At 46.1% G+C, this 13,020-nt stretch overlaps 1 protein-coding gene across 3 annotated transcripts in view; it reads right to left on the bottom strand.

Annotated features, from left to right (window-relative positions):
• The window catches only part of PIR (pirin), a 30,562-nt gene extending 19,138 nt beyond the window's left edge, over positions 1–11,424 (bottom strand). Inside the window, exons 1-5 of one of the 3 annotated variants that reach the window (XM_083438978.1) lie at positions 10,932–11,424; positions 10,421–10,564; positions 7,677–7,769; positions 4,826–4,909; positions 3,293–3,499 (exon numbers count right to left, since the gene is read on the bottom strand). In XM_083438978.1, coding sequence (XP_083295104.1) covers positions 3,293–3,499; positions 4,826–4,909; positions 7,677–7,769; positions 10,421–10,519 — 483 coding nt within the window. In that variant the 5' untranslated portion in view covers positions 10,520–10,564; positions 10,932–11,424. Of the gene's footprint in view, positions 1–3,292; positions 3,500–4,825; positions 4,910–7,676; positions 7,770–10,420; positions 10,565–10,763; positions 10,870–10,931 lie in introns of those variants that run through there. The other 2 variants (XM_083438979.1, XM_083438980.1) reach the window with 2 other exon arrangements.
• Between the last annotated feature and the right edge of the window lie 1,596 nt (positions 11,425–13,020).

Below are 13,020 nucleotides of genomic sequence, written 5' to 3'. Positions count from 1 at the left end.
TTTGCAAATAGCCAAAGCTTTCATTTCCTCGTGAAACTTTTTCGAGTTCTTCCACCTGGAAAACTTTCAGCAATTGTTTAAGCAATGAAAAATGCAGTGCAGGTAATAAATGTAAAAACTGAGTAATGTGTCTCTCTGGTATAGCGTGTCTACATAAATTATTTTAATGCACCACAGAATGTGTGTATTTTCTTCATCTTGCCAGGTAATATCAGACCGATAAATCGGCTATGCTCCTCCTAGACGTACCAGACTAGGCTTTGAAAATTGTGGTCCAGGAGGAATCTGGCCCGACGGGTGCATTTTACACAGCTTCGGCCACAGAAATAGAGCATCACCTAAGAAGCTGTGCTGTTAACTGTTGGGGACAACCTTGGCCAACCTCTTCAGATGTGAGGCTGAATTATTGGGAAATAAAAATTATACAGACTCTGGAGTGGGTGGCTGATTAAAAAAGGATGCCTTGTGGGAGGAGAAACCAGATTATACATTATTATTTTATTTGTACCCTGCCCATCTGACTGGGTTGCCATATACAAACACATAATACAACATTAAAAACTTCCCTATACGTGTCTACCTTCAGGTGTCTTCTAAAGGTTGTATAGTTACAACCTTGGCATCTGAAGAGATGGCGTTCTGCAGGGCAGGCCCTCTGCCTGCTTCCCTGTAACCTCACTTCTCACAGTGGGGGAACTGCCAGTTCCATGATGAAATGTTTTAAGGATACATAGGGTCTACTGGGCCAGACTATTAACTCTAGGTTGGTGGTTCTCCAAGGTTTCAAGGCAGGGGAAGTTAGCAACCCTAACCTGAAGCGCCGGTCATTGAGCAAAGCAGATGGCCCTTCCCCATATTGAACCTCCCACTCTAGCCTTGCTTGCTCCTAGAATTCTCACCAAATGCCACAACTGAAATGAGAAATAAGGCTGAGCGGCCTCTAAGCTAACAGTGGGCTATGGAGGAATGCCTGGGCAAGACGGCCCATCTGCTACTCTGCTTCTGCACAGGCAAGGGCTCAGTTAATAAAACAAAGAAGTGGAATGTAGAGGCAGAGCCCAGGGGTCAGGGGTCAGCTCCGAAAGTGTGGGGTGGGCTTAAGTGTTCTGTGTGGGGCCAGCTGGAACTGGCTTAGCAAGCTGTGCGGCTTGTTTTCCCTCTGTAACCTTTCCTGATTGGAAGTGGCTGTTGGTTCACTGCAAGAACAAAGGCGTCCGGCTTCCTTTGCGAGCCACATTCCAGTATATCACCAAGGCATGCCTCGACAGTATATAGGATGAGACTCGCTCACTTATTTTATGTGCTTCTAGATGGGTCACAGCAAGGCAGCTTGTTAAAAAGAAGGCAAAAAACCCAATAAAATGCTTGCCTGAAATACCAAGATTATGACCCTTGATACTCAACCTCCTCCGACAAGGCCCCAGCTCCTTTTCTCCCTTGCCGTAAGAACAAACCACGGACAAACCACAAATACAGGCAGATTTAAACAACTGCTTCCTGAAAGTGAGATGCTATTACTAATAATTCATCCATCACTGACAGTAAAAACAGTTTCCAGAAAGGTAAGCAAAAGGGATAATATCCCATACAATTATATCCTCTTAAAACTAAAGGCTCAGACTTTCAGATCCCTACAAATGGCAGATGTAGTACGACTGGCCTGCTTGTTTTGCACTTGTCTGACCCTGAGGGGTTACATAATTAACTAGCTGAAACATGTAACTTCAGTGAATTGGAATTTTAAGCATATGACAGGTTGAGGGGAAACATGCAGCCAGAAAACATTTGCTAAAGACACTGACGGTGCCTGTAGTCTCCACCCCCATCGTTCTGTCCAGAAACTGTGGTCCAGCTCCGAGGGCCTTCTAGTGGTTCCCTCACTGTGAAAAGTGAGGTAACAGGGAACCAGGCAGTGGGCCTTCTCAGTAGTGGTGCCCGCCCTGTGGAATGCCCTCCTATCAGATGTCAAGGAAATAAACAACTACCTGACTTTTAGAAGACATCTAAGGCAGCCCTGTTTAGGAAAGTTTTAAAAGTTTTGATGTTTTATCATGTTTTGAATATTCTGTCGGAAGCCACCCAGAGTGGCTGGGGAAACCCAGCCAGATGGGCAGGGTATAAATAATAAATTTATTATTATTATTATCTAGCATAAGTCCTGGATAGTCACCCCCAACCTGGTGCTCTCCTGAGGTCATTGGACTCCAACTCCCATCACCCCAAACCATTGGCCATACTGGCTAGGACTGATGGGCCTTGTAGTCCAAAATGTCATGTGGTTGGGGCAGGTTGTACTGTACACATCTCTTTGTGGCAGTAGGGTGCCACTGAAGGAGTACCGTGTGGGAATTGCCCTCAAATCGCCATCGTGAGCAATGTGGCTTTCTTTCCAGCTAGCGGCTCTGTTCAGGAGGAGGAGGAAACGATGCCTTATGAGGAACGGCTAAGGGAGCTGGGCATGTTTAGCCTGGAGAAGAGGAGGTTAAGGGGTGATATGATAGCCATGTTCAAATATATAAAAGGATGTTACATAGAGGAGGGAGAAAGGTTGTTTTCTGCTGCTCCAAAGAAGCGGACACGGAGCAATGGATCCAAACTACAAGAAAGAAGACTCCACCTAAACATTAGGAAGAACTTCCTGACAGTAAGAGCTGTTCGACAGTGGAATTTGCTGCCAAGGAGTGTGGTGGAGTCTCCTTCTTTGGAGGTCTTTAAGCAGAGGCTTGACAACCATATGTCAGGAGTGCTCTGATGGTGTTTCCTGCTGGGCAGGGGGTTGGACTCGATGGCCCTTGTGGTCTCTTCCAACTCTATGATTCTATGATTCTAGGAGGGAGAGCACCGCTTCCTCCACCACTGAGCTGGCTGCAGGCCTTTCATGCAAACAAATCTAAGCGCATAGGTCACAGAGTTTCTTTTCAAGCAGATCCTTTTGTATATAAGGGCTTTTTCCATTCCACTTTTTCCTTGCCAACAGATTAGCTTTCCAAGGAAGTACAGCAGTGTGGACTCCTTCCCCAATAGCATGTGGACGACGTAAACACATGGAGTACACAGTAACTTGCCCTGTAATCTTACTGCTCCTTATCAGAGAAGGAAAAGTCACTCACAAACACCCTCAATTCGCCCTGCTGTGGCTTTACCTTCCTCTCCCCCCTCCTGAAGTTAAGACAAGGGACTCACTTTTTAAAAGGCTGCAGGTTGAATTAAGCCATAAGATAATTATCAGAACTGTTCAGTTTTTTTAAAAAAAGAGGCCTCTTTTCGCTAGTTTGTCAGCAAATGTGTTTACCTTTACGCCCAGCGCCTCTCCTGAAATGACGGACACACTCACACCGTTCTGTGAAGGCTTGGGGACTTCTTCCTTTTTGAGTTCTTGGTATTGGGGTTCAATCATTTTCTCAGAGCTTCTCAGGTTGACCCAAAGCTGCAGGCCGTGGGCTGGCTCCTCGGTGCAAGGCATCTCTGCATGGAGAATGCCACGGCCGGCTGTCATCCACTATATACCAAAAGGTAAAGGAGAAGGTCAGAGAATTGAAACATTTTGCTTTGCAGAAGCTGAAGTGAAGCATCAACTCAATTCCTAGTCCCGTCCCCCCAAACTGCACACACAATCCAGTGTTTCGATCAAAGCTGGCAACTCCACCTTGCATTATTTAGCCAAAGCGGAACAAGATGCAAAAATACAGTTCTAATAATTTGTTATGCCATTAGCTAAAAATAATCCTTGAGTTTTAAGCACTGAGGAAACAAAAAGTTTCATGGTGGATTGTGGTATGATGGGAATTGACCCAGAATGTAAATATCCTAGGGCTTCAATAATTCTATGCACGCTTACCTGGGAGTAAGGCCCCATTGAACTTCATGGGGCGTGTGTCTAAATCAAGGTTTCCCAAGCTTGGGTCTCCAGCTCTTTTTTTGGACTACAACTCCCATCATCCCTAGCTAGCAGGACCAGTGGTGAGGGATGGTGGGAATTGTAGTCCAAAAACAGCTGGAAAGTCAAGCTTGGGAAACCCTGGTCTAAATAGACATGTAGGGTTGCATTAAAGGTCTTTAGAAATGTTGTATTAGAATGAATTGGATTTGGAAGCTTTAACATAATCTGTAACAGGAATAAGCTAACCTGTGACCCCTCCCAGATGTCCAACCCTAACCAGACTTCTCCAATGACCAAGGATGATGGGGGGGGGGGAGGTTGTCGCAGGTTAACTACCCCTGTCTACAGTATCGGTCTTCACTCTTTTCAGATCCAGGTCCCATCTTCAATCCCAACCTGAAGCCACTTTAATTCTTTTTCTGTTTAGGATGACCAAATCCAGAGGAAGGCAAAGCTCCTATCTGGCAAAGTTTATACAGAAGAGGATGTTTGGGCTGGGTAGGAAAAACCGCATCTCACAAAACTCCCTCTTCCGCAAACAATTCAAGGCAGGGGAGCTCTCCTCTCCTCCCGGATACCTAAATAGCTCCCCAACCTCATCTCTTTTAAAGAAACTTAACAGAGTGGTGGTACCACCACTGTAACCCATCTCAAACTGGGATGCAGGGAATCCTGAAGTCCAGTGGTTTGCCCCAGGAGGGAGGACACTCCAGATGTTGTTGTACCACAAACTCCCATCATCCCTGATGAGGGGGGGCTGCTGGCAATCCGAGTGCCAACAAAATCTGGATGGCGGAGATTTCACAGGCTCCTCATTACAGAAATCAGTGTACTAGGAAGACGACAGAGGGGGGGAAATACACTGCAAAACTTCCAGTCTTCAAAACCAATTTCAAAGTGAAAGGGCAAGACAGGGCAACCTCCGTTCTCATCACTTCAGCTTACCTGCAGATCTCCTGGATTCAGTCTTCCTGCGTGGCCACAGAAGTCTTCATGGGCCATGGAGCCGCCTGCCAGTAAGTATGTTACCTGAGAAAGAGAAGATTTAAAGCATCAGGGAAGCCCAAGCTCACAGCAGGCTTTATAGTCTCATCTGACAATCATGAAGGCATTTGTTCCAAAGGAGTTTGTAGTCCGAAGCCCAGTGAACTGTAATCTAAATGACATTGTTTCTTTCCAAAGCCTTATGAGACTTACAATAACATTTCCAGTAAAAATACAGCTTAAAACAAAGCAAGCAAGCAAGCAAGCAAAAACAACAACAACAAACCCACAGAGCAAATAAATATTGGGTATAATTCAGCCAGTTAACATTATAGAATCTTATTGATTTAAACAGAAGAGTTAGACAGATTGTTAATGTTTTCCCACTGAAATCAATGGCACTACACTGTACTGTATTGATCCCCATGGTATCTCGTGGTACCCCAGAGACATAGACATTCTGTTTTTAATTTAAACTAGATATGGTAGAATGATATCCTGCATACTTATTGTACAAACTAAAAGCAACACTGGGAAGGGGGGAGGCATAGATGAGGGGCACTGAAAGCGAATAAAATGAATGTACTTTAAGGGACAATCACGCTGCTAGTGAAAGAATAAACTAGAAAAATAGGTGTGATTTTCCCACAAATATTTACTTGGACTGTATTCCTACACAGTCACACTGGTGAAATCCCAATAAATTCCTGGGTGGTTTTCATTTTTTTTACTTTGGTGTACCTATAAAGGTATTCCCTATTACCCACTGGATTTGATAATGCGTCATTCGCTTAAAAAGCAGGTGATCTTTAAAGAGATTTTCCCTGCAAGTCTCGTGTTCACTAAGAAGTCATTTTGCCCTGCACAAACTCATCCTTACCTCTACTGCTACTGAGCAGTGCCGCCTGCTGGCGGGATGTAAGAAATGTTCCACAATCTGTCACAGCAAAAGCATTAGGAAGAGTCTGGCATGACCTTAAAGATGAGCAAGTCTTTTTGTAGCAAAGCCTTTTTCAGACTCCAGATCACACAGTCTGGCCATAGTAAAACTGCTAAGCCTTTAAGGTGCTCCAGTGGGAAGGTAAACGTTTCCGTGCACTGCTCTGGTTTGCCAGAAGTGGCTTAGTCATGCTGGCCACATGACCCAGAAGCTGTACACCAGCTCCCTCGGCAAATAAAGCGAGATGAACACTGCAACCCCAGAGTCGGCCACGACTGGACCTAACGGTCAGGGGTCCCTTTACCTTTTATTCAGGGAAACCTCACTAAGCGCTGTACATAATAACGTTTGCAACAGGAAGCATCCATTAAAACTTTAGAATAAGACAGCAAAGACAAGGACTAGGTACACACCATGTATTTAAAGCACATGCCCTCCCCCCAAGAATCCTGGCAAATGTTTGCAAAGGGTTCTGGGAATAGTAGTTCTGTGAAGGGTATACTACAGTTCCCAGGAGTCTCTGGGGGGAACCATGTGCTTGAAATGTAGGATGTTAAATGTATTTTACTGATTTTCCACTGTAATAATAATAAAGACGGTAAACAGGAATACAGTCTGCCATAGTTGCATGCGCAACTGTGGGAGAGGCCATAGCGCTGGGTTCTCAACAGAAAAGGCATAAAAGGGTGCAGCATTTTTATGAAATTGCTTGCCAGACGGAGCTTTCATGTGTTTAGCTAGCCTTTCCATTAATGTGACTTGTCCACACCTTTTGTCTCCATAGCGGGATAATCAGACTTTTCCGGTTTGGGGCTATGAGTTGCCGTGCCGCTAATAAAAGAAAGAGAATTAGTTCATTGTAAAGATGATATCTCTGTTTGTTCAAAGCAAAGGTGCTTCTTGAATAACCCAGGCTTTCCCAGAGGGCAATGTAGGCCACTTCAACTGGAATATAGGAATGAGAGATAGTGGGCAGCCTCTGTGGGCTCTTCTGTTTTCTCTCTCTCCTCCCCGCAGGGGAAGAGATCTCACAGAACCAGCCAAACAAACAACTCTTTAATGAGTCTCATGTGAGGCCTGTCATCGGTTGAGGCCCAAGTCAGCTGGCCTCAGGAACATAGCTAGCTGCCTTCTACAGAATCAGATCGCTGGTCCAGCTAGCTTAGTACAGTGGTACCTCTGGATGCGAACAGGATCCGTTCCGGAGCCCCATTCACATCCTGAAGTGAACACAACCCATCTCCGCGCATCAGCAGGTCACAATTTGCCACTTCCGCACATGCGCGTGACGTCGTTTTGAGCTTCTGCGCATGCAGCAAAACCCGGAAGTAACTCACTTGGGGACTGAAACCCGGAAGTAAATGCCATTGGGGACTGAACCTGCTACCTTCTGTATGCAAACCAGAGGCTCTATCCCTTGAGCTGTGGCCCATTCCCAAACTATGTACTATATAAAGGTAAAGGTACCCCTGCCCGTACGGGCCAGTCTTGACAGACTCTAGGGTTGTGCGCCCATCTCACTTAAGAGGCCAGGGGCCAGCGCTGTCCAGAGACACTTCTGGGTCACGTGGCCAGCGTGACCGCTGCTCTGGCGAGCCAGAGCCGCACACGGAAACGCCGTTTACCTTCCCGCTAGTAAGCGATACCTATTTATCTACTTGCACCCAGGAGTGCTTTCGAACTGCTAGGTTGGCAGGCGCTGGGACCGAACAACGGGAGCACACCCCGCCGCGGGGATTCGAACCGCCGACCTTTCGATCGGCAAGTCCTAGGCGCTGAGGTTTTTACCCACAGCGCCACCCACGTCCCAACTATGTACTATAGCAATGGTAAAAACCAGCAGACATAAGCAAGCACGCCTTAATAACTTACAGTTTCAAAACCTCGGTGCGGGTGATCAGGAAATCCAGCCGGTTTTCCTCCTTTGAACTCGTCAAGCAGCAGAAATGGATCCAGATTTTTCAGCTGAAAATTAAAATAGCAAGTATTTTATAAAGTTGTTTTTGTTTTTTTAAGTGACTTGTTTGAGAGAGACCGTGTACAACTGAACTTGTGTGGCCCTGTTCTCCAAGTCACACCCACTCAATGAGGATGAAAGTGCTTTTTAGCAAAGCTGTCAAGACTTTTGGGGCAAGCCTCTCACCCCGACTCAGTGGCAACTCTTGTTCTGACATGCCCCCGTGTTTAATCCGTGCTAGTATTTTATTGTTATTGGTGTCATTTTAGTGATAATTTATTTTACTTAGATCGCAAGCTGCTCTGTAAAAAATGGGTGATAAATCTGTTGGGTGAGTTCAATGCTAAATCCTATGCAGCAGTGGAACACAAAGATGTTGGACACAGTGGGTTTACATTGTCATAAAATGCATAATAATAATGATGATAATGATAGGCAGAGTTTGGGGCATGGCACAAGGGTCTTAGGTTGCAATCATAGCCCTACCTGAATTCAACAAGATTTATTTCTAAGTTAACATGAAAGTTTATGTCAGTATACTATGCTTGCTCAAGTCACTCCTGCCCCCAATGCCCCAAATAAGTGACATTAAGTTAAACTCTCCCACTGAAGTCAATGGAGAATGCCAAATGATTGCACCCATTCCCTCTTTAGCCCCACCCATGGGAGTCCACCTGCAGGCACTCAAGGCACACCACTGATGTTCACAGCCTTAGCCAGGGAACACCTAAGTCCTCTATCAAGGCACACAGCATGGGGTTACCTTATTTTACCTACAGCACCCAGGTAAGCATCACAGGAGAAAGATGCTTTGCTCAAACCATCTGCAGCAGCTCCAGGTAAAGGGTCTTAAGTTGCAGGGTGAGAAGATCCTCTGCCTCAAAACCAAGCTACAAACTTGGAAGAAAGTCAAGTGTGTTGTAGTGGTTAGTGTGTTGATCTAGGCCCTGGGAGGACAGGGCTCAAATCTCCAACAGCCATGGTAGCTCAATGAGTTTATCTGGAGCCAGTCACTCACTCACTCTCAGCCTGGCCTACTTCACGGGGTTGTTCTGTTCAGAACTCAATTCGAGTTAACTGGTAAAGAATTTGGGAACTACCCACATAATTTTCAGAAGGGGAGAGTACCCATGTTGTTAAAGGTAAAGGTAAAGGACCCCTGACAGTTAAGTCCAGTCGCAGATCACTCTGGGGTTGCGGCGCTCATCTTGCTTTACAGGCCAAGGAAGCCGGCGTTTGTCCGCAGACAGTTTTTCCTGGTCCTGTGGCCAGCATAACTAAGCCGCTTCTGGCGCAATGGAATACCGAAACCAGAGCAGCGCACAGAAATGCCGTTTACCTTCCTGCCGGAGCAGTACCTGTTTATCTACTTGCACTTTTGGCGTGCTTTCGAACTGCTAGGTTGGCAGGAGCAGGGACCGAGCAACGGGAGGTCACCCTGTCACAGGGATTCGAACCACCGACCTTCTGATCGGCAAGCCCTAGGCTCTGTGGTTTAACCCACAGCGCCACCGCACCTTATGTCTTTCAGGTTATCAGTGGACCCTGGAGATGACAGTATATAGAAAAGAATCTGCTTTACACAGGGAGGCTAATCCTTTTTGGGGCCTGAGGTGCCACACACTTGCATGAGCATGCAGATCACCCGAGGCAGAGGCTATGGCTCTCCTCTGCTCATTATTGATACGATGACAAGGAGGGTGTGGTCTTCGTATGAACCAGGTTGCTAGGTGGAGAGGTTTAAATCTCCTTTTTTAAAAAAAATAATACACTTTTTTGCTGCCACTGTGAAACCTGGTAGGATTTGAGGGAGGTGGGGATAAAAATAAGCTGGGGGGGGGGGGCTTCATCAGGTCCCTGACTTAGCCACCGCTGTGTTACACTCCCCATCAAACACCCTAAGATACATACACCAATAGCAAGGTACTTAAAGAACCCAAGGTACAAATTTGTGCCTACTAATTTACTATTATTTATTGGACTTGTATCCCACCTTTCTTCTACAAGGAGCTCAAGGTGGCGTACATGGTTCATCTGCCCCTCCTCATTCAATCCTCACAACAACCTTGTGAGGTAGGTTTGGCTGAGAGGCTGTGACTGGCCCAAGGTCACCCAATGAGCTTAATGGCCAAATGGGCATTTGAACCCTCTAAGGCCGTGGTTCCCAACGTGGGGCACACAACCCACAGTAGGGCAATTTGATTTTTAAAGGGGGCAATTCGAGAATGAGTTATTAACAGTAAATGGCCTTTTAGGCTTCCTCAACAATTATAGTTCACTTTTTGAATAATAAGAATTATATGTCACAGGGAGGGGGCATCAGGATTTTAGAGATGCTTAGGTGGGGAATGGCCCAAAAAAGGTTGGGTACCACTGCTCTAAGGTTAGTTTATATATATATATGTAGTGTGTGTGTGTGTGTGTGTGTGTGTGTAAAAGAGGAATGGAAAGGGATAGGCAATGAGGGAAGGGGGTGACACAAAATATCTGGAGCTCAGGTACCCTTAGCCACCCCTCAACACCACATAGGCATGACAATTTTGGATGACCAGGAGCTGGCTAGGTTGATGGGAGTTTTAGTCCGAAATGACTGGTGAGCAACACGTTGGCCAAGGCTGCATTAGGGCATCATATGAAACAGAAACAACCAGCGCCTTACCTCAGGCCTCCCAATGCTTCTGCGAACCCGAGCGCCAACTCCTTCCGCCTGTTCCCTGCTCAGCACGGTTTTGACAACTTTCCTCGCCGTCGCAGCCATCCTTGGGGAAACAGCACCGAGTCCTAAAAAGAAACCTCACACCACCTGCCCAAAAGAAGACGTGCGTCTTAAATAACGTCCAGCCACAATCTCTCTCTCTCTCTCTCTCTGATGCCGGAAGGCATCAGAGTCAGGCAAAGGGGCGACACGCTCCCTTTAGCAAATGGGTTCTCTTTTCAACTAGTCAATGGTTTTAAGCTGGCAATCCTATGCACTTTATCTAAAGAGTCCCTACGGAACTCACCCCTGAGGAGGACATGCATAGGATCGCAGAGTTTCTTTGCTCCCCTTTGTAATATGCCCATCAGAAGTTTGCTTTGCTTTCTTAATTCCCTCCCTCCTACCAATAAAGTGACCTTTATCATGATCCCGCAGCTGTTCCCTTTCTTCTTCTCCACTATCGGCTCCCTACCTTCTCCCCGATCTGAGATGGACAAACCCGGCAGAAAACGCTGCTTGCTGAAGTGCTGGGGAAAAGAGCAAGCTCGGTATGACTCAGCAAATCACTAGACTTTCTTTTTTACAAAAACATAACGTGTAAAGCAAACAAACAGGAGGGCCGGATACAGCAAATACAATAGCGCTAAGGGCGTGGGCGAATTGTATAAAGCTGCGAGTCGAAGCAGACTCACAGTGCAGGTTTACTCAAGCGCAAACCCCGCTGTGTTCCAACGGGGCTTACTCCCGGGTAAGCGGTGCATCGGATCCCGGCAACTCCAATGGGACTAAGTGACATTTACTCCCCAGGAACGAAAGAGGCGTTTGGGATTCCGCTCCAAAGGCGGCGCTCGAGTCCACCTGCCACCTCGATCATTATAAAGCGCAAATATTATTATGCAAAGACAGGCTCGCCCTTTCCAAAGGATAGGAACGCCCGGACAAAATGCTCCCGCCCATTTCCAAAACTGGCTGTGCCCCGCCCCTTATTGTCCAAACGAGCAGGGCAGCCACCCTATCGGCTCTTCGGAGGCGGGACCTCCTTTTGTAAACAAGGGAAGGCGAGGCGTGTTTGTGATTCCCTCCGTTGCCCGGGAGGCATTTCCGGTCTGGAAATTAATCTCCCCCTCCTCCCAGCACACAGCTGGGTTGCATAAAGGAGACATGCGCCAGAAGAAAGGATCTGGCAGGATCAGATCCAGTCGCACGCAGCACAAACGCAGTCCCATGGCGTAGGTGTAGGGTGGGCAGCAGCGCAGTGGTCACGCATTTGTTTTGCGTGCAGATGGTTCCAGGTGCGACCCCTGGCTTCTCCAGCAAGGGCAGGGAAAAGTCTAGGTTGAGAGCCTTGAGGTGGGGGCCTCCAGAATTTTCCTGGCCCCAGACGCAGAGGCACAAGTTCACATGTACACTTTGCCCTCTGGCAATTGGGGGATGCAGGGCCCCAAAGCAAAATGGTGGGCTGCAAAGCTATTAGTAAAATTCCTGGGAGATGGAATATTGACAGGCGAAGCTTTTGCTGCAATTGCGTTTTCCAACTAGGGGAGTCTAACCCTGTTTCATGGCTACCTTCCACACAGTTGTTAAAGATGCAAGAGTCCTGCACTCCCAACGGTGTCAACCGTAAACCGTGTAGCTGACTCAGATTTAAGAGTAGAAACAACATAGTTGGGGAATATTTTTAGAACATATACACATACGTATGTATAGGTGAACATCCGTAACTGTAAATGAATTACATTCACGGGCAAAATCCGGTGATAAGAAACAAATAAAAACACAAAGCTAGGAAAGGAAGTACTGTATCTTTCCTGCCCTTGGTGGTTTGGTTGCTGTGTTCCGTTCCTGATATTTTGCTCCGAAAGGCAGACAAACCAGTTTTATTAACTCAATAAACAACAGTCAATTGTTGTTGGGTCAGTCAATAACCCAGCTTAACCTACCTTGCTGCCATTAACCATAGTTTTTCTTTTTAAATTATTTATGCTTTTCAGATTTATACATTACACTAGTTTTACAATCATTTTAACATTTCAAAACTAGACTTCCTTCCCCCTCTTTCTGCGTTTCCTTAAAATTTATTTTTAATATCTCCTGCATGTCCAGATTAACTTAATTTGGCTCATTTATTAATCTACTTTAAATACATACTCTTATGAAACTGCAGGTTATTACAATAATCCTGCCAATGTTCTTATCTGTTTATATCTTTTTCTATAAATATTCAACAAACCATTTCCATTATTTTGTAATAAAAAAGTTTGTTATCTGGATTTCTTATTCTTCCAGTAACTGCCATTAACCATAGTGGTGCATCTTTGTACTACAGTGGTACCTCGGGTTAAGTACTTAATTCGTTCCGGAGGTCCATACATAACCTGAAACTGTTCTTAACCTGAAGCACCACTTTAGCCTATGGGGCCTCCTGCTGCTGCCGTGCCACCAGAGCACAATTTCTGTTCTCATCCTGAAACAGTTCTTAACCTGAAGCACTATTTCTGGGTTAGCGGAGTCTGTAACCTGAAGCATATGTAACCTGAAGCATATTTAACCCGAGGTACCAC

This window comes from Podarcis tiliguerta (genome assembly GCF_965153285.1).
Source record: "Podarcis tiliguerta genome assembly, chromosome: 4".
In the NCBI taxonomy this organism is placed as follows: Eukaryota; Metazoa; Chordata; class Lepidosauria; order Squamata; family Lacertidae; genus Podarcis; species Podarcis tiliguerta.
The sequence above is the reverse complement of the archived record's forward strand: the minus strand, read 5'-3'. Positions and strand labels throughout refer to the sequence as shown.